Source organism: Lissotriton vulgaris, chromosome 3_1 (genome assembly GCF_964263255.1).
Source record: "Lissotriton vulgaris chromosome 3_1, aLisVul1.2, whole genome shotgun sequence".
In the NCBI taxonomy this organism is placed as follows: Eukaryota; Metazoa; Chordata; class Amphibia; order Caudata; family Salamandridae; genus Lissotriton; species Lissotriton vulgaris.
The window spans coordinates 544,164,023-544,189,089 of record NC_141689.1 but is presented as its reverse complement, the minus strand read 5'-3'; the positions used below and the strand labels follow the sequence as shown (position 1 = coordinate 544,189,089).

General features: G+C 44.1%; 1 protein-coding gene across 1 annotated transcript; it reads left to right on the top strand.

Annotated features, from left to right (window-relative positions):
- The first annotated feature begins 985 nt into the window (after positions 1–985).
- CARTPT (CART prepropeptide) lies at positions 986–24,475 on the top strand. The gene is made up of 3 exons (XM_086962986.1): positions 986–1,132; positions 12,951–13,034; positions 23,641–24,475. Exons 1-3 carry the CDS (start codon positions 986–988, stop codon positions 23,746–23,748), a joined length of 339 nt encoding a protein of 112 aa, XP_086819112.1. The 3' UTR covers positions 23,749–24,475.
- Positions 24,476–25,067: the final 592 nt, after the last annotated feature.

Sequence of the window (25,067 nt, the reverse complement as noted above, 5' to 3'; positions counted from 1 at the left end):
AGCATTTTAATCCAGCATATTACACTGATTCTGTTATCCTTTTGAAAAAAATTACTAACTGCTTTTGGTTTTTCATTTTGCATTAGAGTTTATACTTTTATCTTTCATGCCTACAAATATCCTATCTCTTTCATACGAAAAGCAACAGGCCAGAGATTTAAGCAGTTTGTGCAAAGGGTAACGTACTGACCACGTATCATACGGAATTGAGTACCCATTGCCATGTATTACACTAATATTGCAAGTCACAATGGAGTTCCATGACCTAATAAAGTAACTCTCCCTTCATCCGTGTTCCTCTATACGGTCACAGAACTCCTAGGTGACTTGCAATGCAATTATATTGCACGACAGGGGATACTTTATCCCATATATAAAGAGCACAGTATATTATGCTTCTGATGAACTATGAACATATTATACACGTTCAATATGTTTATTGAGTGGTGTTTCCTGTATAATATGTATGTGCTTTCATTTAAAAACAGGCAAAGTCGAACACACTTTTGAAGCTAAACCCACACACTACTTCTACATCTCAGACAAGGTTATATTTTAAAACATAACTAAGTCGCACATCTAAATTTCCTTTTCACAGACGCATTTAATGATATGGGTACAACCTGACTACATGGTCACTTGAAACTCCTACAGGCTTGGTGACGTAAAACCCTTTCATGGCTGGTTGAAGTCACGCTTTTATGATGTGGTTTAGTGATTTGAAGTTCTCTTTAGAAGCGCAAGCTCTACTTTGCAGCACATCAGTCCCTCTGTATCCTTCCCCCACAGCCGACCCCTCCTGTCCCGATGGGTGACTGTGCGTGCCTCCTTTCCTGCCCACGGATAGTGGGCGGCAGACCTAGTCATCCTGACGTCCGCAGGGTGCGGTGATGGCGTCATGCCCGGGGGTCCCACACCTGCTGGCGGCCGCTCCTGGGCTGTATTTAAGGCGGCGTTTCCCGTGCGCCTCACCGCCGTCAGCACCATGGAGAGCTGCCTACGCCTGCCCCTCATGGCCCTCATAGGCTCCGCGCTGCTGCTGGGCGCCAGCGGCCAGGACCGCGGGGAGCTCGAGCCCCGAGCCCTGGGCTTCCCCTCCAGCCTGGAGAACGTCTCGCACGAGAAGGAGCTGGTAGGTCACGCAGTCTGGCTCTATTATCAGCTGGAAGTGCTGTTTTTTCTATCTTTGTTGTTTGCTATGTCTGGATGAGAAGTAAAATTTATTCAAGGCTGCACATGTCATCTTTTGTGAGCGGTTATGTGTGTGCATTTTCTGTATGCTTTGTGTGTGCACTGTTTATTTGTGGAAACAGTACTTTTGGCATATGGAATGTTCCTGTGGTATCCGTGTTGTGTATTGTTTTGTTATGTATGGGTGTAAGTCTGTTGTTTCTGTACTCTGTGCTGTGTGCATATTGTCTCTGTACATGTTCAGTTATGGTGTTCATGTTTTGTGTGAATGTTGAAAGTGCATCTTGTCTGTTAGAATTGGTGTTACGGTTGTGGAAACAGTTTTAACACTATCCTATATCCATCGACTATAATTTTTTTATTCTCTTTCTTTCTCTTTTTATACGTACATGTATATCTTTATTTATGTATATTATATATACTGTCTAATAACTTATAAGCAATCAATGTTTTGAAATGGTGTATGGGTGGTACTGTTCGGGGGGAGAATCGTGGACGAAGTGACTGCCCAATTTTTAATTTCTGTAACTTTACCTGTCAAGATTTACTCGCCCCTCAGAGTAATTAGAAAACGTAGCTAGACAAGTGACGTCACGGAACTAGTAAGATTCCCAAATCTCACAAGTGCAAACTGAGAAGTGAAAAGTTGTAAAACTGTTTCCTGCAATCTCTGCAGTTCTAGCCGGTGACTGTGGCCGGAGCGGGTATTCAACCGGTCTGGGCGCAGCGCAGGGAAATATTGTACAGAGCATCAGAAATGTGCCCCGTGCGCTATGCCAGGCACCGAGCCATCACACAGAGGTAGCCATTTGTCTCGCGTGGAGGTTTGCAGCAGCTGAAATCTTGTAACAAGCGTTTGCAATGCAATAGGTCTCGCATTTACGCGAGTTTAAGCTGTTGGCATTGTAAATGACAATGCCTTTTATTTATGTTTTAAAAACAAAAATAAAAAGCATTGTTATTTGCAATGGCAATAGCTCAAAGTTGCGTAAATTTGCTACCTATTGCATTGCAAATGCTTGTTTAGATAGTGGTATGACACACTGTGGAGACAGATGTGGTTTCTAGATAGTGCTATGACCCACCGTGGACACAGATGTGGGTTCTAGATAGTGGTATGACCCACCGTGGAGACGTGGTTTTCTAGATAGTGGAATGACCCACCATGGACACAGATGTGATTTTCTAGATGGTGGTATGACACACCCTGGGCACGGATGTGGTTTTCTAGATAGTGGAATGACCCACCGTGGACACAGATGTGGTTTCTATACAGTGGCATGGCCCACTGTGCAGACATGGTTTTCTAGATAGTGGAATGACCCGCCGTGCACACAGATGTGGTTTTGTAGATAGTGTTTTAACAAACTGCAGACACAGCTGTGGGGTTCTTGGAAGCGGTCAGGGCTCGAGTCGGGGTACCACGTGGGTGGTGGACGCCGTCCCCCATGGCCAAAAGCTGGACTTTAAATTATGGCATTACTTGCCCGCACGGCCGCCCCGTCGATTTCCCTTTACCCAGTGACTCGAGAGATCTGTGCATTCATGGGTCTTGGGATGAGGGGGCCCTTCCCTCGCTTCCTGCGCGCCCCAGGGTCTGCAGGGGCCTGTGCTAGGCCCCTGTTTGTAATGATAACAGTCGGCGGCGGAGGCACGCAGTGATCTGCCTATGCGAAGCTGGTGGAGGTGGCTTTTGGAGTTTTCGAGTCAACTTTGCAAATCGAGCAAACCAGGACTGGCTGACATCGACCACATGACAGGGGGAAACTTGAGAGCTCGATGACTGGAGCCAATTAAACCACACATTCACTCTCTGGCCTCTCTGGGACGAGATCGGAGCTCACGCGCTGGCTTCTCTGATGCAGCGCATCTAAGGGGTGAGCAAGGGGAGGCAATGAGTCTGATGGTGCAAGTCACCTTTCGTGACGTCACTTACTGTCTTGACACCACCTAATTTAGAGCGTCCCCCCACTTCTTTTTTTAGGACTTGTGCCCTTGAAGCGGTACAATTTGTGCTAAGGGGTGCCGTTTTGTAAGTAATGTTTACGTGCAAGGCAGACGGGTGAAGCACTGGTGTGAATCCAGTGAGATAGTCCCGTAAATATTGCACTAGCAGCAGAAAACTTTGAAAGGGTAACGATTTTGAACACGCAGTGGGGTGACTCTGCCTTTCATCCACAGAAAGCCAATACAATCTGTTCCATTGACTTTGGGTGATACTGAAAGTCTGAAAAGAGAGTTGCGTGCGATAGGTTCACTAAATACACACGCACAGCTCACACGCGGACACCTCCGCACCCAGACCCTGTTTGTTGATAGAGTGCTGCACAGAACGTGGGGTTTGCATACTTTTTCACACACATAACCACTTCTTTCCGCAAGATGTGCTCGTTTTTAGTTGTTTTATATTGTAACTTTGCAACCTAAAATTTCACAAAGTTGCGTCGCAAGAACCATGTCGTTCATGTGAGCTTTACGGATGAATGTCTACTTTTTCAGAGTAGAACGTTGAGCAGAAGTGCGGGTCTTTTATTGTGAGTGACAGCTGGCTGTCTGCTCTGGAAGCTGCTGTCCACTCTGAGGCTTTGGCACACAGTGTTGTGACGTCACAGCTCAACCGCCATCACAGGACGGAAGTGATGTCATAACTTGACTGAAATAATAAAATGGCACATGGAAATACAGGCTTGCCTTGCTGTGTTGAAATCGTTATGTACAAGTTATTCATTTTATTGCTAATAATAAGTTGGCCATGCCAGGTTAAGAATGCCCCCTGTTTGATTTGGGGCCCCACACCTTGACGAAGGGTCCATGGGGTCCTCTCCTCCCTCAAAGGAAGGGCCCTAATTAAAAAGCGTTTAATAAGCTGGTCGGGGTGTAAAAACTGGGGACCCCAACCTTGCATCCTGTGGTGACCCCATGGGTAGAAGTTAGTCCCATTATTGTTCAGTACATCTATAGAGCCCCTGGTGTCACTCACCTCTGATGAATTAGGAATGGGAGACCATCCAGGTTAGGTTGGAAACGGTCTATAGTCAAGTAGATTTGAAACTTATAAAAACTATATGATATTCACCATAATATATATATTTGTCAATGGCCAGTGATTAAGTGAAAAAGTCACCCAACAAATCAATTAGAAAAATATTATTTCATTTATTTATTATAAGATTCTTGCAAATATTTTTATCTTTTTGTAGTATTTTTGTTATTTATAAATATATCTTTTCTTCATATTATTACATAACAGTTGATCATATAGTTGATGAATAAATCACATACATGAAATATTAAAACAATTATAGACAGACATAAAATAAAGAGCGAACAATTAGTGTTAGCAATACGGCAAGATGGTTCACTGTCCATCCAGGTTATGCATCAGAGTAAGTAACTTCCGACTCTGGCCACTCGGTCCTGTCCGCTGTCTCACTGCACGGAAGCGGCTGAAACTAAATTAATTTATAATTGAGTTTCATGCACTTGTATCTGAACCTGAGGTCAGCTTTAACACACAAACTCGATTAATGCTAAACAAATTGCTCGATTCTAGAACCGAAGGCTGAAATCCAGCAACCTCTTAAAATTCATGCAAGTCCAGAAACTTTCTCTTGAAAACCATCAGTAATCTGGCAAAAAGGCCTTGTTTTCTGAGAAAAGTACATAAACAACACAGACGTCTGCAATCTGCAGGCCTAAATCTACAGAGAAACAACTCTTGTAACTTCCTACCTTGAGTTTGGCAGTGCCCCAGTGGTGTAAAACACACACACACAGGCAATGTGATGAGGGCCCCCTTCGGTCTCCCATGCCTGTTATTCATAGATCTTGGACGGCAAGGGGCCACCTGGAGAGCAAGTCCCCCCTGTACCCCAAGGGCTGCAGGGGCCTGAGTTACGCCTGCATTTCCCTTCTCAGGGGCCTGCAAAATGCATTTGCCCAGGAGTGACTTTTGTCCTGTGACAAATACCGGGGGCACGAGAGCTTGAGTGACTGCTTCAAGCATGGCAGGACCGACGCAGTGACGCAGCTCGCCTGCAGATGGGAATTTGAAGGCGTGAAAGATACTTAGTGATTTTACCATGTTACAGTCGGACAAAACAAAAGAGCGCTGGGCAACATGGGAAGTCCACCTCCTGGAAAAACTGACTGACAAAAACATCTCCTGTGAGCAAATATAGGCAGCGTGAGGGGAGGAGAGCAGTGCGGTCGAACCAGCCAGAGCTGTACATGTGCACATCGCCTGTCCGGGCACGTGCACAGCTCCTGTCGCATATCGCCTGTACGGGAGCGTGCACAGTTCCTGTCCCCCTTAGGATGCAAAACCCACAACAATAGATCTCTCCAAGGCGAGCAGTGCATGCGCTGCATTGCTAGACAAGACCGAAAAACTGAGCCAGTTTCAGCAACACGGCTGCGGTCCGAGACTAGGTCTAAGGAAGGAATCACCCCCGGATGTTGATGTCACATGCAGGTGTGCCGATGATCATTAGATGCAAAAAACAACACAGATTACACCTGCAGGGGTATGAAACCTATATATTGGATTCTCACAAATATTCGCAAATCTCTACCTGCATGTTCAATTCCTCATATTAGTGTAGTTGTTCCAATGTCAGGAATTCATCAACTCGTACAAGAATCTTCCTGCAGCCTTCAAACATGCTTGCTCTTCCAGGAATACTCCTGGATATTTGTGAATTTCTTTTGCTGTGGATGCAGATTCTGTTGCCCATGCTAGATTGCTTATAGTGTTCAACTGCGCATGTGAAAATGCCTTTGCAAAAGTGTAATTGCACTTTTGTAAAAAACAGTTCAACACCAGGAAAATATTTTTCCCGGTAGAAAAACTCCTCTTTCTTCACCCCACTATTGTTCAGGGTGTCCACTTCCCAGTTCCACCCTGAAGAGACGCTTAACCCTGCCCGTAACTAAGCCTGGGCGGAGTCCACTATGCGGAACTCCGCAAAGTGACAAAAAAACCCTGCCGCACTAAGCGGAGTTCCACGAGCGGTAGAGTGAGTTAGGATCACGCAGTTTGCAGTGATTTTGAGCACTGGGTGTTTGTCCTGCACTGTAAAATCATTGCGAACAGCACCATGCGCAGCGCAAGAGGGCGCAGCTTCCTTTCTGCTGCTCGCATAGATTTTCTTCTCGAGTGACAGCTTTCTCAGTGCGAATGAAAGGCTTTTCAACACTGGTGGTCGCAACCTGCCGGTGCCACTCGCTTAGAGAAATTCGACCACTCGCGTTGAGAAATCTCACCAGGAGGTTGATTTTCCTCGCTCGCCAAATAGACCTTGTCAAGCGGGAACAAGGAAAAATCTCGCTGGGAGGTGGGTTTTCTTTACTTGCACTTGCCAACTTGACATTGACGAGTGCGAGCATTGAAAACAACTCTGCGTGGGAAAAAAAATCAGTGTGCTCTGCGGAGAGCAAAAACTCTGCTGAGCGGAATTCACCGCCCAAGGTTACCCTTGACAAGAATAATTCTCCCACTCTTTCCAGAGTAGGAATGGGTTATGAATTACAAGGGATTTTGTTTATCAAGTACTTATTCAAGATATTTTCTCTGTTCTTGGTACACCCTAAACAGTGGTGAACAGCAGATTCAATCAAAAACAATCTATGTGCTTAGTTGTGAAAGATATAACAAATAATAGATAATAATTCTAAAAGTAACACACAGTGCGAAAATGTACTTCAAAACAATCGTATATTTAATATATATATATATATATATATATATATATATGTTCAAAGGTTTTTAGTCAGGGGAGAGATAAAAAGCAACCAAACATAGCTTGAAAGGTGATGTTAGATAGCCTATACAACAACTATGTTGACATCCTTCCAGAAATTCTGAACAATCAATGTTATGATGGAACAGATGCCGCTGTCGACGCTTATCAGTCTGTGATGGCGATGAGACCGTCAGACCATCTTCAGGACGAATGGTTGACAAAAAATACCCTGTATGGTACAATGTGAATGGCAACATTTAACATTGTAGGTTTCAACTTAGTTTTAGTAGATAAAAATAGACGCACCCGTGTGAAACAGAAAAAGATGGTGATTGTGAGCTGGGTAGAACCTACACCAAAAAAAGATATAGTATGAAGTTACTACTCTACTTTCAAATGGTTTTATCCTTAGGTCTTGTAACTTCAGTCAAACAGGTGTATAATTCCCAAGTTTGAACGAAACTGTAATGTTAAAATAAAATGTATATCTCTTTGATTTGACCATATTGTGTCTTTAATTCAATTTTTATGGTCCTCACATTTAAAATACCTGGTCAGAATGCAGGGGCAAAAAGCTCAAAGTATAATCTATACTGGGTTATTGTCATAGTGAATCTCACTTTATTAATGTGAATTTCTTTAATTTTCCCATATTATGTCTTTAATTCAATTAAGAGGTCGTAATCCTCACATGCACTGTGTGTTACTTTTAGAATTATTATCTATTATTTGTTATATCTTTCACAATTAAGCACATAGATTGTTTTTGATTGAATCTGCTGTTCACCACTGATTAGGGTGTACCAAAAACATAGAGAAAATATCTTGAATAAGTACTTGATAAACAAAATCCCTTGTAGGCAATTTTCCCTTTTCAAAAGGGTAACAGAGACAGCACACTGCTTACAGAAGCTAATCATAGGCTTGTCTGAAGAGCCAAGTCTTCGAAAGTTTCTGAAAACGCATATAGTTGGATGTAGATCTCAACTAAGGAGGGAGGGAGTTCGAGGTACGTGAGGCAAGAACAGAGATTGATGTGAGCGGACCTTGGGTTGTGATTTGGGATGTATGTTTTAATACTGGATGATATAAGGACAGGGCTTTTGCAGTGAAGGGATCTGAAAACGATACAGCCCGTTTTAAAAACAGAACATTGTTCTATTGTTAGCCAGTGAAGCGCTCTCAGCAAGGGGGGTATGGCAGTGCCTAAGCTGTTGAAAGATTAGCCTGGCTGCCTGGTTTTGAGTCAACCGAAGTCTTTGACTGGGGGATTTAGGGAGGCCACGATAAAAATAATTGGCATAATCGAATTTTGAAATGACTAAGGCCTAAATGACCTAAACCAAGGCTTCAGATGAGAGAAAGTTGCCAATCTTCTTAGTTTTTCACACCAGTACAACGCAGGAGGACGTGATCGCTCCTAGTTGGGGTTTCATGGATAAGGTCTTGTTGATGAGGACTCCAAGACTCTTTACTGAGTTCTTAGGCTGTGGGGGTGTGCCCATCAAGGAGGATCAGAAGTAATAATTCCACAGGTCAACCTTATTGTGTGTGATGGCAATATCTGTCTTATCAGAGTTGAGTTTTAGTTGGTTGCTATTCATCCAGTCTTGGATGAACAACATGGTATCTTGGAAAATTTCCATTGATTTGGGGGACTGGTTAATAGTAAACACCAGCTGCAGATCATCTGCATAGTTATAAACAATTACTTGCATCACCTTTAGGGAGTGCACTAGCAGATGAATATGCAGATTATGTTCCAAAAATTAGCACCACCAAAGGCTGGCGTAAGTGTGCACTTTGAAAATGAAGAACCCCCCAAACATCGACACTTTGAAATGTATTGTTGAGAAAGGGAATTTGGGGAAAATATATTTAAAATATTTGTTTTTGGGGGAGATGCTGTAGTTAAGATGCCTTTGCAGTTTAAATAGAACTGTGAGGTATCAAGTTGTCCACCAGCAGAGAATCAACCGTTTTAGGGTTATAAGTAAGCAAGGAAATGTATGATTTACAATAATTTCCATGCAGAATTCTAGAAAATATTGCTACTCACCTGAGGTGTGAAAATCTAAGAAAATCTTGGATAAAAAATACAATTTGTGGAATTTTGCATGTCTGCCTATTTAGTTTGACCCAGACCCGCTGTGCCTCACCAACACCTTCTGGGACATGCTGGTACTAAACACCATTCATAGGCCACTATTCAAATCCAGCACGTACAGTGAGTATCTTTAGCTACAACTCCTTATTTGCCACTTCTCCCTCTTACTATGCAGTGTCAGGGGAGAAGTGGGAACCAGGATCCACTCACATACATTTGACTCCTGAGCTGATTTAATGCTTGAGATCACCAGTTGCCTCTATTCTGCCCAAAATAATATATACTCCTTGCTTTAAATAAAGTTCAAAATCACTTTATTTTACCAGTATATCAAAGTTAGAAGCCCAAGCATTTAATTACCCATGGCATTCCATTAATTCGCTCTAAATGCTTCCTACTTAAATTCAAAATATCTCAGTGTAGGTAGTTTGGAAAGTTTAGTGCTGAAATCTGCCAATCAAAAGATGAAATGTTAAGAGTTAAAATTGTACAGCCACTTTCAATCATTAAAGTCTTGAGACGTAAAAACGTTTCTTTGACTGTAAGGAATTCTTATTTATTCACATTACTGATTTGTAGTTTTTTTAGAGGTTAGCCACAATTCTTGTAAATTTTTGATATTCCCCACAATTTGTATAAATGTGAAACTTTCATAATTTTTATGCAGCACCATATACTAGTAATCACCATATTTTAGACACTTCTAGTTTTGGCAGCTAAGGGAACAGTGGTTTGCCCAGCTTCACATGATTAACTCTGGTGGACATGGCAACACTGGAACTCAGGACTGTAGGTTTCACAGCCTTTGCATATCCATTTGTCCAGGACGGGATGCTGAGAATGTCTGTTTTGAATATTCTTGATGGCCAAAGGAAAAGGCAACTCCTCCCAGTTGTTGTAATACCATTCTGCACATAATAATAATTGGGACAGATGTTAAGAGTGTATTCAAGAGGATCCCAGTGAGAACGATAACCCTGTAAAATTAGTGCAAAAACCTCCTTGGTAATAATGGATAGCTCTTGGTTTAAGAGTAAAATTAAAATTGAAGATATCACTGCACCAAACTCCTCCTGACGTAAGGAAGGAGGAAAGAGCCAAGCAAGAGTCCAGTGACAGATTTCCAGAAGAATATTAAATTGCTGAAAACAGATATTTCCGATACTTGGGAAAAAGAAACTAGCAGACGGTGAAGAACACACTAAAAGATAAAGGAAAAATGTGTTACTTTGCATCTACCTCACATGAATGTCTTCATAATATAATAAGATGGATACTCATCTCACAGCCAAAGACTCGACTCCATTTTAGGAGCCGATTATGATGTTGGTCAGAGTTGCCTCTGACCAACATCATTGCGGAATTACGATGCGACCGCACATGGTGCGGTCACATACTCCCATTCTCCTATGGGAGCTTGTGCTGCGGCAGTAAATCGGCTGTAGCACAAGCCCCCATAGAGAAATGGGAGATTGTTTTCATCCCTGCACTGTGTGGTAGGCACCTTGCGGTGCCAGCCACATGGTGCAGGGATAAACAGGGGCGTACCATATGTGCCCCCTTGGCCCCCAACTGGAACTCGCAACGAGAAGGGGGCCCTGCTAGGGGCCCCCAAACTCGCTTTCCGACAGGCTTTCCATGTTGGAAAGCCTGTCATTAAAAAAGTCTGGGGGAAACCCAGCATCGTAATCCCAATGGCAGAAATACCATCCATTGGGATTACAGCCCGGTCACCCACTGGCTGACTGGCTCCTTGAGCCCTTTGGAATCCAGCCGAAATGACCGACTGGTTTCAATTCTGACCGCCTAGATTGTAATTAGGCGGCTGGAACCGAAACTGACTATCTCTGTCGGAAAGCCGCCAACCTCAGATCTGAGGCTTTCTGACCAAGATCGCAATAGGTCACTTAGTTTTGGAATTTTTAATATCTTTTATGGTCACCCACCATCTTGGGAAAGACTGCCTCTAAGGCTTGCCCATGCTCATTTTAAGAAAGGAATGGATTCCATTTGGTGATTGAAGAAGAAGCCCAAGTTTGCCATCCTCTGCTGCATGATAGACTCCAGCACCCAACCACTGCCTTTCAAGCCTAGCACTCAGACGACTCATGGAACATTCCTCCAGGGGATGCCAGAGTAGTCTGGACAGTGTGAGGGTTCAGTGTTTACTGAGCAGTATCTGTCAGGAAGACATGAGCCTACAGCACGAGGAGCTCTCCTCTGTTTCTTTGAATGCATGCAACTTTAATCAAGAATTGACATCACTGTTGGCACAGATGCAACTCCTTTAGACGGTATCTTGGAAATAAAGGGGCCTATGAACACAAGTAAATTCATACATGAGTACATTTACATGTGCAAATTTACTCTTACTCTATGTAGTAACTTTACTACTTTTGACTATTCCCCATTTCCAAGAGTAAAGTTGCTAAAAATAGTCGACTTACATTTGTCCACCCTCTCAGTTTAGGGGGTGGAGTCTGTATAACCCTATTTTACATTCCGCATCCTTGGCAGAGAACTCCACAACCCGGGGATCTCCTTTGGTAAAGGATAGGGAAATTGTAAAAAAATGTATTAAATATAAAATATTGTGAAAATATTTTTACGTTACATATGAATGTCAATCAATTTTATCTTTATTTTAAATGTAGAATAAAATGTAAAACATACTACAGCCCTATTAATTAATTTTGAATTAAAACATTTAATTTGTTTAAATATATAAAAACATTTTTTAGATGTATTTAAAAAAGACCTACAGTAAAATGTTTATATTTACTTATTAAATGTTCAGTTACTAAAAGTATTAATTTCAATTCCTTTAATTATTTCGAAACTAACATAGAATTTTTTAAATAATAAATAAAAAGCTATACAAATATTTTAAAATAAAACATTTAATTATCAATATATTTTTAAGCAAATCAAATCAATATATATATTTAACAAGTTGAAATATATATATTGTTTTCCAATTATTACCTGTGGGGTTCTAGTTCAGTTCCTAACTCCATTACTTTCTATGGTAGGGTGCTGTAGTACCAGTGGTTGATCATATGTGTGGCTACACTTACTTTAGGTCTGAGCCAGATTACATTTTAACTAGTTGGCCCTTTTTGGCTGTATTAACTTTAAAGTGCGGTTTGTGAATATGAATGGGCTTACTCTTTGTTGGGTGGGTGATTGTCCCTCACTAAACTCCTCCCCAGTATCCACTCCGTAACCCTCACTAAACCCCTCCCCATTTTCTAGCGACCCAATCCTACAAACATTTTCTACAAAAGCGTATTTGCATGTGTATGGAGACTCTACACCGAGGGCGTAGAACTCTCCCCTGAAAAGATAGAAGAGTTGGTTGCAGAGACCTCTGTATGTAGATCTATGAATAGCATTTTGTAGTACGTGGGCAGTATTAGTCTACTACTACTAAACATACTACAAAATGAAATTTGTGAATATGCCCCAAAGTGATTTGCTTAGGATACCATGATCTGATGAAGTAGAGAAGACAAAGCGAGAAATCAGATCCTTAGCTTTGAAAGTACTGATCTCTATCTTATACACATGAGTCTTGTGAGTTTTGTTTTCTCTTGTTCATATTTTTCATTTAACCTGTTTCAGAATTAATGTTTTTAAATGTCTAGTATTTTGCTTATCATTCTCCTATTGTGTGGGCTCTTGGTTTTTTTATAACTGTTTTTTATAACTGTCTCCCAAGAATGATTCTGCACAGGGAGGATGCCCTCTTCATGGTCATGACACAATGGCCGACCATCAATCCTCCTAGCCAAGATTATCTAGACTGATTCTATAATCTTGTAATGCCCTTGCTTAGGTTTCTCTGGCTTTGACAAAATGTTTACTTTTTAAAGGAGCCTTAAAGTTCTTATTCTTACATTTCCCAGATTGAGGCATTGCAAGAAGTGTTGGAAAAGCTGAAGAGTAAAAGTATTCCAATCTATGAGAAAAAATATGGCCAAGTTCCTATGGTGAGTGAAAGGTGTACATTTCATGTATTTACAAAGTTAGCATCAATTAATTGCATGTTATGCTTTTGTCCCTCCAACCGGGGCTGTAAAATTAGTTTAATTGTTAACCATTATTGTGTTGAATGGAAACCTTACATTAGCATTTATTGTTGAATTTCACATTTTTAAAATAATTTGAGGTTACATACACTTACTTTGCCATTAGCAACTAATGACTGTCCTTAAGTGAATAGGGGTGAGCATTCCCTTCAACATAGTGATAATTGTAGCTAGTGACCATGGCAATCTCAGCTGCTGGCTGACACAATATCAATATTCTGTCTGACACCCCTTCACCCCTGACTACAGCGTTAAGCCCCATTGGGTGATTTAACTTGTTTTTCCTACAGAAGGATATATATGTGTGCGGCATCTCAATTGGTGGTGAGCTTTCATATGGAATATATATATATATATATATACATATATACATATATATATATCTCCAAATAGAATCACAAGTCTCTCTGCCTCTTACGGCGGCGGGCTCAAGTGAGGTCGCGAACCTCTATAAAGATCGAAACATGCCTTTGTTGATCAACAAAAACATACTTGAGCCCAAATCCATAAAGCGGGGTTTATTTCAAAACATGTGGCAAACAAACGCCCTGTGGCATTTGTTTGCCACAGGTTTTGCCACATGTTTTGAAATGAGCCACGCTTTATGGATTTGGGCTCAAGTACATTTTTGTTCATCGACAAAGGCACGTTTATATATATATATATATATATATATTTTTTTTTTTCACAGAAAAAAATAGGTTTCAAGACGTTATAGTTAGCTGGACATTTCACTCTTACAAAACCATAGAAATTCAGCCGTTCTAGTTAGTTCAGTTAACTATAACGTCCCTGAAACCTATGTTTTTTCAGTGAATTTGTAAGATTTTTTAAAATGCTAATTTCTAACTATGACATCCTTTTTAAGTCCCCTTGAAACCTGAAGGTCCCTGGTGGCCAAGTAGGCCACCAGGTACATCCAGTAAGTGCCACAGACCTGCGTTTCAGAGAGGTGTTCTGAGCCACGCCCCTTTTTACACCGCGCTGCAAACGCGGCTTCTGGCACACTGCTTGCTTTTTTTGGGCCCCCCTCCCATAGCCAATTCCCGCCCCAGGGACCCCACCTCCCAGGGCATGGCCACATATATTGATGTTTTTTAAGGAGGTGAGATGCGTGGTCCCCCTTCGGAGGCCTCTATTGGCCCCGGGGACCCCATCCCCCAGGGCCGGCCTTTATTTTTTATTTTTTTTTATTTTTGGGGAGAGGGCCACATGGCCTGCTCTTGTGCCACTTCTAGCCCCAGGGACCCCATCCCCGGCGTCGGCCCTGTCCGTTGGGGACCGTGGGGAGAGTCCCAATGCCCCCACTGTCCCTACCGGCTCCCCGCCTCCTGCGAGAGCCGGCATTGCTTTTCCACACGGGGAGCTGCTGACATGCAGCTCCCCATATGGAAAAGCAATCTGCTTTGGATTTTGGAAGAGAGAGCAGGTTTCCCTGGTCTCGCTTCCAAAATCCAAAGCAAGTTTGCTATGAGGGGGCTGCACGGTTCCCGCCCTGCCATAGCAAACAGCAGTGTCCCGGGGGTGGGCACTCCTGGACAATGCAGGAGCCGGCCCTGGGGGGTGGTAGTCCCCAAGGCCATCGAGGGCTCCTGGAGGGGGGCGCACGTCCTCCCTCCCTTTGTGAAAATAACCCTGGGGTGGTGGTGGTCCCCAGGGCCCGGGGATCCATAAAGGGCGCCCCATTTTACATTTTTAGTGTCCCGGGGAGGTGGTGGTCCCCGGGGCGTCTGGGGGCTCGAGTCCCCCCACACCCGTTTAATAATTCAAATAAATAGAAGCCCCGGGGGTGGCGGTCTCCGGGGTTGTGGGGGGGCTGTATGTCTCTTTAAATATTTCATAAGAGCCCCGGGGGTGGTGGTACCCCGGGCTGTGGGAGGGCTGCATGCCATCCCACATATGCATATTACACAATGCTCCAAGGTACCCACAGGTCAAGGACGCACTCCGCAGAAGTTACTGATCGGGTAAGGACCACCTCACAACCCGATGGAATTTCAACCATTCAGTTAACTTGATGATTGCTAACGCCTTTCTAAGCCGCCGATCGTCGTCTGAGGCTTTAATGAATTCATGCTATTAGACACTCCCACACTATTTGCATAATTGATGTCTCCAGATGGACTGATACATTTCACCCACATTGGACTGTGGGCCTTACAGTCCGTGCCCCAATAGTCACTCGATAGTCGCACTTTAACAAAGCTGTTTTTCAATGAAAGGCCCTGTCATGGGCCTCGGGTGCATGTGGCCCGTATATCCCTGACTCCTGCTCCACGATGAGACACGGCATGATTCAGCGCCTCGTGTCCCCCAGTGATAATGAGGTGGTGCATCCTTCGAGGCAGGGCTACCGCTCAATATCAACACTCCAAGGTGCCCAAAGGTCAAGGACACACTCCGCAGAAGTTACTGATCGGATAAGGACCACCTCCCAACCTGATGGAATTTCAGCCATTCAGTTAACTTGATGATAGCCTAACACGTTTCTGAGCCGCCGCTAGTCGTAAGAGGCTTTAACTGAATTTGTGCTATTGGACATTCCCACACTATTTGCATAATTGATGTCCTCAGTTGGACTGATGAATTTTGCCCACATTGGATTGTGGGACTTGCAGTCCATGTCCCAATAGTCACACTTTAATGAAGCTGTTTTCAATGAAAGGCCCTGTCATGGGCCTCAGGGTGCATGTGACCCTTCTATCCCTGACTATATACATACACATACATCCTTCCTACTGGCAGTTGCCAGTAGGTAGTTATAGTTAGGACCAAAGTTTCCATAGGAAAAGCGTTTTGTTTTTGCCAATAACTTTGGTGCCGCTTGTTGAGTCTCCCCAAAATTTTCACAAAACGTCCCCTTTTTGCTTCAGCTGCTGCGTTGAAAGTTTGGGGTGATCTGTCAAGTGGAGACCGAGAAAAAAGGGGTTTCCCCAAACTCGTTTTCCCCATGCTAAGTCTATGGGGATTTTTATTTTTTTCAGCATGACTGCAGCCCGAACTACCAAACGGAATTACGCCAAATTTGGCAGAAAGCTAGATGTTGGTCCAGAAACTGTGCTTTTTGTCATTTGGTGTAAATCTGTTCAGTATTTTTTTAATATCTATCTTTAAAAAATATAGATCTCTCAAAAATTAGTGAACAGATTTACACAAAATCTGGGAATTCGAGTCCTTGCAGTGGACTTGCGAATCCTACTAAAATTCGATTGGCTGCCAACACTTCAATCAGGAAGTGTTGGCAGCCATCTTGTGACTCAGCTTGAAGCCGAGTCCCAAAAAAAGTTTAAGAAAAATAAGTGGTATGGGTAGGAATACCCTAACCCTCCCAGATATGGTGGTGTGGGGGGTCTCTGAGGGACCCCGCTGGGGGTAAAAAGTATTTTCTACAGAACTGCGAATCTGATGCAAATTTAAAAAAATTCATTCATAATGAAAAGTGTACCAAGGAGGTGGCCAGGTCCCAAGGGCATATGGTCAATTTAGGAGGGGGGGCTCATGGGTCCCCGTCCCAGGACTTATCAAAGCCCTGGGGACAGCCACCTCTCCTGGGCAATTTTCATTATGAATGCAGGCAGGCCCACTGGACCCGCCCGCAGCTCCAGGGACCGCCACCTTGCAGAGGCTAATTAAAACAATATAGGGAGTCCTCTCTGGGGCCCACCTGTCCTGAGGCCCGCCACCTCCCTGGGGAATTTCTAAATAATGAATGCAGGCGAGCCCACTGGGCACACCTGCAGCCCAAGGGACTGCCACCTCCCCAGGGCTAATTGCAATTATGTGGGGAAGCCTCAAGGACCCCCCTGCCTTAGGGACCGCCACCTCCCTGGGGATAATTAAAATTATGTGGGGGTCCTCGCGGCCCTGCCCCGGGGACTTCCACCTCCCCTGGGCACACTGATTATTTTTACAAAAACATTTTTTTATTGAACATAGCTCATTGTACCATAGCACAGTCTTCAGGGTTCAAGAAACAAATCAAGTAATAGCGATGTGGTGGACAAAAATAAATGTAGGACAGCAGCATATCAGTGGGACATAACATTGCAGAATTACTCCCCGTTCTCCCCCCCCTGACTCCCAGTATCTCCGCCATGGCCAACAGATCTTTTTCCACTTCTTGCTACATCCCCTGCTCTTATATATAGTCTCCTCAGCTCCTTGGCATCAATCTAAGTCCCTCCTCCACTGCTCCCATTGCGGGGGTGTCAGGGATCCCCATCCCCTGGCGATGTTTCTTTTAGCTACACCCGCAGCTAATGCGAGCCAAAGTTCAACATGCCGCGACCAATCTGTATCCCCCTTGACCATCAACAACAGCCACTTCGGCTCCATCGAGACAGAGTCCCCCACTACCATCGACATAGTGTCTGTAACTTTGATCGAAAAAAAGACTGTTTCAGGGCACTCCCACAATATATGGTAGAAGGTGCCTTCCCCCCACAGCACCTTAGGCAAAGAGCCGACGGACTCCTACCCTACTTGTAGAAGTGCGTGCAAGTATAATATACACGGTGTAGGATATTTAATTGGATCAATCTACACCTAGGACGGATAGCTATGTCTCGCGGGCTCTGTATGGCGTCTTGCCAATCGTCATCCTTGAGGGTACCAATGTCTCGGGTCCATGCTGCATGTAGTTTCACCAAGGGGTCTGGCATATTATTTATGAGCTTTCGATAAATGGTGGACGTAGGCTTCTCAAGTATGGGGTCTAATAGTAACCTATCCTCCAAAGGAGAATACTCTGGAATGGAAGAGTGTATACCAATGTGTGTTCGAATGGCATATACAAGTTGTATATAGTGGTATTGTTGTGAGTCATTCAGGTTGAACGCCTTCTTGAGATAGGCAAAGGAGCGGGGGCAGAACCCCTCCAGATGTAGCCCAAATATTCTATGCCAATCAACCTCCAACCCCCAAAACCGTACAAACGCGACACCTTCTTTAGTTGATCACCCAGCCACAGGGGGGTTCTACCGGTCAGTCTCTCCGCCCATCCCAGGAACTTATTCGCCTCCATCCAGCACTGGACCACCACTCTAGTGTGAGCAGGCCATTCCCTTTGCAGCCTCCGAGCGTGTAGTAAGTGTTCGGTGTTTCCCCCCGGCATGACTGATCTGTCTACTCTATAGGCCGGTTCTGAACAATCGGTGTACACCCAGTTGTTTACTACCTGGAGTTGTGAGGCTCAATAATACAATCACACATCGGGGAGCGCCAGGCCCCCGTCATATACCCCTCTGGTGAGTTTGTGTAATGCTATTCTGGGGTCCCACCGTTTCATAGTAACAACCGCACCGCCTGAGAGATACGCATAAATACAGCCTGGGGAACCGGATACGGTGTGTTTTGGAGAATATATAGCAGTCTTGGCAGGGCGAGCATCTTAAATAGTGCTGCGCGGCCCATGAGGGAAAGTGGTAGTAATCGCCAATGACTAACGGCAGCCCCGAGGCGGGCCAACTGGGGCTCCAGGTTCCTGTTAAAAAATTCTGCGATGTCCCGAGTAATATAAACCCCCAAATATTTGAAGCTGTCCATTGCCACGGAAGCTGGACATTTGGTGGGGACCCGTGGGAGGGGGCCGGACAAAGGAAAAATCACTGACTTTCCCCAATTAATGGTATAGCCGTAGTAGCTGCCAAATAATTCAAATAAATGTAGTGCCTGCGCGATCGAGTGGTATGGCAGCGCCATATACAACATATCATCATCAGCGTACAGGGAAATAAGCTCCTCCCAGTCATCCGTCAAAGCTAGGCCCCTTAAGGACCCATCTCTCCTGATCCAGTGAGCCAGTGGCTCCAGTGCCAGAGCAAACAGGAGGGGGGACGGGGGGCAGCCCTGCCTGGTACCCCTCTTAAGGGGGAACGCCCTGGACACAGTACCATTTACTCTAACCCGAGCCACCAGCTGTTCATAAAGGAGCCGCACCCACCAGCAAAAGGCCGGGCCAAAGCAAAACTTCTGGAGCACGCAAAATAGATACGGCCATTCGATACTATTGAATGCCATTGAGGCATGCAACATCAACGCCGTCTGCGCGTCCCTGACATCCTCTGTCATGTACAACACACCATAGATGCAGCGCTTTATTTATTTTTTAAGTAATGCTGGGAGGCTGTAGGGCCTTCCCCACAGCCCCGGAGACTGCCACCTCCCAGTGGCACATACTTTATTAAAAAGATAAGTAAGGGAGGCCCTACGGCCTACCCCAAAGCCCCGGGGACCGCCTCCTGCCTGGGGCACAAATGCATTAATGAAGGGGGTCCGTTCCAGCCCCCTGAGGACCACCACCTCCCAGTGGCAAATGTGAAGAACGGAGCTCTAGATAGCCCTGGGGACTGCCCCCCCCCAAGGCCTGCTTCAGCAATGTTCCAGGGTGCCAACCCACGGGACATTGCAGTATACTATGACAAGAGCACTGTTCCCGCCATGCCTTAGGAATCAGTGTGCTCCGCTTTGAGCAAGCAAGAGCATTTTGCTTTCGCTTGCTTAAAGTGGAGTGAGCACACTTTGATTTTACACACAGGGAGCATGTCAGCAGCTCCCTGTGTGTAAAAGCAATGCTGGCTCCCACAGGAGGTGGGAAGCTGGCCGGGACTGTGCGGGCCTTCAGGCTCAACCCCACGGTCCACAATGGAGAGGCATTCTCAGGGTATGGGGGTTCCTGTGACCTTAAATGGCCCGGGAGGAGTGCCGTGCAGCTCCCATCCCTTTTTAAAATTTAAAAAATGAAAAAAAGATCAGGCCTCAGGAAATGGGTCCTTGGGGCACCAAATGGTCCAGGGAAGGGGGCCATGCAGCCCCTTCCTAAAAAAGATAAAAAGAAGAAAAAAAATGAAAGCCGGCAACTCGCCAGAGGCCCGTCCCCTTTCTCCACTACTGTGCAAACATGCCTCCTGGCGCACTCCTGGTTGGGGGATGATGTCCCCTTCACTGCTGAGGATCCTTAGGGGCCAACAAGATCTCCTGTTCTCCAGTAAGCCCCACACAGTGGGATTGCTTAGAGGTGGTGGGAGGCCACACCTCTTTTGTCCATCACTCTGCAAACGCGCCTCTCAGCACACTGATAAGTGGGGGTATGAGGTCCCCTTACCTCCCGAGGGCCTCAGGACTAACGTGGACTTCTTCCCCAATGAGTAATGCACCAGGAGGCGCATTTGCAGAGTGGTGGAGAAAGGGGGCATGGCCTCTGATGACCTCTCGGCAATCTATCTATGTGAGTCTTACTGGCGGTTACAGGAGGGCTAGTTGACCCCCAAGGGCCCTCAAAAGCCAAGGGGACTTCATTCCCCAACTAGAAGTGTGCCAGGAGCTTTGCAGAGTGGTGGAGAAAGGGGGCAAGGCCACTGAAAACCTCTTTGCAAACCCAATGTGTGGGATTTGCTGGAGGTAACATGAGGGGTAGTTGGCCCCCAAGGACCATAAATAGCCAAGGGGACTACATTTACCTACTAGTAGTGCGCTAGGAGATGCGTCTGCAGAGTGGTGGATAAAGGGGGCCTCCTATCAGGTCTCAGCAATCCTGCTGTGTGGGGCTTACTGGAGGTAATACGAGGGGAAGTAGGCACCCAAGGACGTCCTTGGGGGCCAACTACCCCTCCTGTTATCTCCAATAATTCTCACACAGAGAGATTGATAAGTGGTCTTCGGAGGCCCCCCTTTTCTCCGCTACTCTGCAAATGCGGCTTGTGGTGCACTTCTGGTTGGGGATAAAGTCCACTCTACTTCTAAGAGACCTTGAGAGCCAGGATGCTCTCCTGGTACCTCCTGTAAGTCCTTCCCCGGGGGATTCCTGAGAGCTGGTGGCAGGCCCAGCCCCCTTTCTCCCCCACTCTACAAAGACAACTACTATTTTAAAAAACCATAGAAATTCACTGGAAAAAAACAAAGGTTACTGGGACGTTATAGCTATGAAACAGAATTTTAAAAACGTAAAAATTCACTGAAAAAAACAAATGTTACAGAGACGTTATAGCTCGGCCATTCTGAGGATGATGTAATCAGTGATGTCATTTGAGATGTCATCAGTGATGCCATTGACCATGTCATGAGCGTTGTAATATGTGAGGCCAGAAGCAGTCCATTACAGGGGTGCGAGTTATAGTTAGCCCAGCTAACTATAACTACTGAATTTCTCTGGTTTTGTACGAGTGAAGCAGGAGCCTAACTATAATGCCTCTGTAACCTTTGGTTTTTTCAGTAAATATATGTATGTTGATCTAGATATTTTCTTTCTCTACATCTGTACAATACAATTTGGAACTTAAGGAGGTCAAAGCATTTTCCAGTACACAAACTGTAAGCTATTTTAAACTTACAAACATGCCACTAGAAACACACAGAACACCAGCATGGCGATTTATCCCTTCTTGTGCCATCTACAAAAAGTGCAGAGTCCAGAGATATGACATGTTTTGGAATCACTTCATTCCATGGTCAGCTAACAGTGTATTGACTAAATCACCCTTCAGTGCCTCTTCAAATTAGAATTCTATAACACACCATAACTTAGTATAAACAGTCTTCAGGTCTAATAATCTTAGGATTGTATTTTAGGGCTCCTGAAACTGCTAATTGCAATGCAAATATGTTAAACCCTATTGCCAGACTGTTTCCAACTGGACAGATAAACAAGGGAGAAGGAAAGAGAAATAAGATATACATAGAGTACAAAAAGCCGAAGACAGAAGTAAAGAAAGTCGAAGTTGGAAGGGAAAAGAGTGTAAGATTAAAGAAAGAATGAACGTGTAAGATGGAAAGAGGAAAATAGAAAGAAGGTATAACATGGAAAGGAGAACCAGAAAATACACCTAGTGAAGTGAATTGTCATGGTTTGGAAATGTGGAGACACTTAAATCCTCTCCAGTGCCTTTGCCATTGCACTGATGAATAGAATGATGCATCACCAGACACAGAAACCAAAGGCCAGATTCATCATCATTTGATACAGTGCCATGCAGCAAGACAACTTGCTGTTCTGCGGCAAATGGAGAGGGTAGGATGCGCCATATCTATCAAGTTATGGAGCATTCCAGATCTCTCACTGTGTTGGCACACTCAGCGCATCCTAGTGCCAACTCCGGCACCCTTATGTCATGGTGCAAAGGTGCCTGTGCTGCAAGCAGGATTGTTTTATAGACAAGGTGACACCTTCCTGCACAAAAACAATCCTTAGAGGCATATGCCTCTTTCTAAGTATGCTGCAGAATGAGAAAATAGCAAGGAGAAATAAAGCCTTGCGTTGCTTGGTAAATCTGACTTGAGGATTGTGTTGCCCTTGCGACACCATGCATGATGCAATGGAAACACAATTGAATGATAACTCTGGGCCGAAAGGATTAACATAGGGAGTAAGAGAGGAATCCGGAACTGGAGCTCACTTGCCAAGATTTTGTCTGCTTCTAGGGAGGGCACCACTTTGCCTTGAGGTTATGTATCTTGTGTAAATATGACCAATTACAAAAGACAGAGCAGAAGGTCAATAGAGATACCACATGGATGCAGGTAACAACTGAAACAAGATTTACAGGTCCCAGCAACATATAGGGCAATGAAAAGGTGTGAGTGGGAAAGAGCATTTACAACGCTGTTTTTACAACAAAGTACCATTACAACCCGCTCGTGGCTCAGCGCTCAGACTTGAACAGGGAGCCTGTGCATGTTCCTGACCAGGCTGTGTAATGCAGCCTGTACGAAACATACAAAATGCGCATGAACTGTTTGGTTGGCCCAAAAGGGCCGGCCAAACAGTTCACGCGCAATTTGGGAGTGCAAATCACCTGCTCTGGCCATCCCCGCCCCACACAGGCCGCTGACTGCATGCAATACGTTATTGTCATTTTATTTTTCCTTTTTGCACAGTGGGGTAACGCTCCTCCGCCTTAGCGGAGGAGCCCCCACTGCTGTTTATCACCATTGTTTTCAATCTTCCTTAAGGATGGAATATGTCCTGAAAAAGGAGCCTTGGGCTTGCTCATTGTCAACCAGGATGGGTTTAAAGTGGAGGGTATTTTATTTTTTCCAGTACCCCAATGTTATGATGGCACCTCCTACTGCACTCCCACAAGAACGACCATTCCCACCAATATCTTGCACTTACGACTGCAGAAATTCTGCCACCACTTGCACGTTCCTTAGTCCCAAGTAAGATATGTGGCTGGAAATTTTTACTGGTCCCAGTTTTGTAACTTTACGATTTGATATTTCTGATTGCAAAGGACATGTTAACATTGAAAACGTTTGCCTACTATGCTTGGGCTGTATTTTCCAGGGTTCTCCATCCAACACCTGTAAAAACTCCATCTGACATTTTTATTGTGACTTGTTGAAAGGCTTTTACTATTGGCCTATCCTATGATCCAAGCTTTATGTCATGTAATCACTCGCCCTGAACCATGAAAGAAACAAAAAATGCCAAAAGGTAAATAAATATTGTACCAGATAAATTTTAAAGATTTCTTTGCTATGCATTAATTGAACTATTCTTTACTTTTGGCAGTGTGATGCTGGAGAGCAGTGTGCAGTCCGGAAAGGAGCAAGGATTGGAAAATTGTGTGACTGTCCACGAGCAACTTCTTGCAACTCTTTCCTTTTAAAGTGCTTATAAGGCGCACAATATATAAATGGAGTAAGGACAACAATGCAGGCTGGCTGCATTTCACACATGGTTACTGTGATCATTCCATCTTCTCTCTGACATGGGCTGACATACCAACCATTCATAACATTACACAGCATTTGTATTTGCAGAGAGGCATATCAGAACTGAATGTCGGATCTTTATTGTTACTCAACTCTATGTTACTAAGGGCAAGTTCATTGTTTGGTGCTCAAACGTGTACAGCATTTGAAAAAAACTATTCGTGTTCATTTATTTCACTCTCAATGTTTCACAGGGTGCATCAAACATTGCATTTTTAATAATGTGTGTTTTATTTGGATGCAGTATTGTCTAGTGAAGATATGGTCTAAGTATTGTCAGTGGAGTGTACAATGTCAGACAAATTGCATTCTATTAGATGGTACCGAGAAGTGGCATGAATGAATGTTTTGAAATGTATTGATTTCATACAATACATAGTTGACTTTAAAGTGCCTTTGATGTAATTGAATGAGTCAAAATGGCTGCCCTCACACCCAGTCGTATAATATGTAAATGGATTCTACTTAATGAAGAATGGTAGGATGCTCATGAAGAATGGTAGGATGCTCCTAGAGTTGAAAGCATGTAAAAAGACATTATGCAGTTTCATTTGTTTTCCTCTTGTAAGTGTTATTGAGGGCTGCACAGTGCTGCAGGTTTAGAGGATGATCAGTCGGGCTGAGGAATGTCACAGGAGCTTATATATATATATATATATGTATATATATGTGTATATATATATATATATGTGTATATATATATATATATATATATATATATATGTTTTACAAAGTCAGTGTCACAGTGTCATTTATTGGCATAGCATTTCTAAGCATGGAAGAATGTTAAAAATGAAGGCTCCTAAAACGCATTAATATACAATAAATGATGTTTTTGACAACCTATTGAAACCGACTGCCAGTCTATTAAGGGTCTGGTTTTTCTCATTCTGGGTCTATGTGCAAGTCTGTTATCACATATGATATATGCATATATGTTTGCCACCATGTTGTACAGCGATCTGATACCCGAAAGGGCCATGTTCGCGCTATATAACACTCAATAAATAAATAAACAGCAAGAAGCAAATATTTGTGTCTTCTCTTCAGCAGGTCCTCATCCTCCCAGCGTGAGACCAGAGTCCAAGGTGCATGAAACATCTGGTTACAAGATGGATCATGCTAAACCTTCGTTTTCTTCATTTTTTATTGGCCCTGAGGTGTCAAAGACACTCATGTTCTTTAGAGTGTTTTTGTATATCGTACATTGAGATAAATGGTCAG

Coding starts and splice junctions, on each gene's coding strand:
- CARTPT (XM_086962986.1), top strand. CDS start 986: ATGGAGAGCTGCCTACGCCTGCCCCTCATGGCCCTCATAGGCTCCGCG. Junction 1,133..12,950: donor TCTCGCACGAGAAGGAGCTG/GTAGGTCACGCA, acceptor TACATTTCCCAG/ATTGAGGCATTGCAAGAAGT. Junction 13,035..23,640: donor AATATGGCCAAGTTCCTATG/GTGAGTGAAAGG, acceptor TACTTTTGGCAG/TGTGATGCTGGAGAGCAGTG.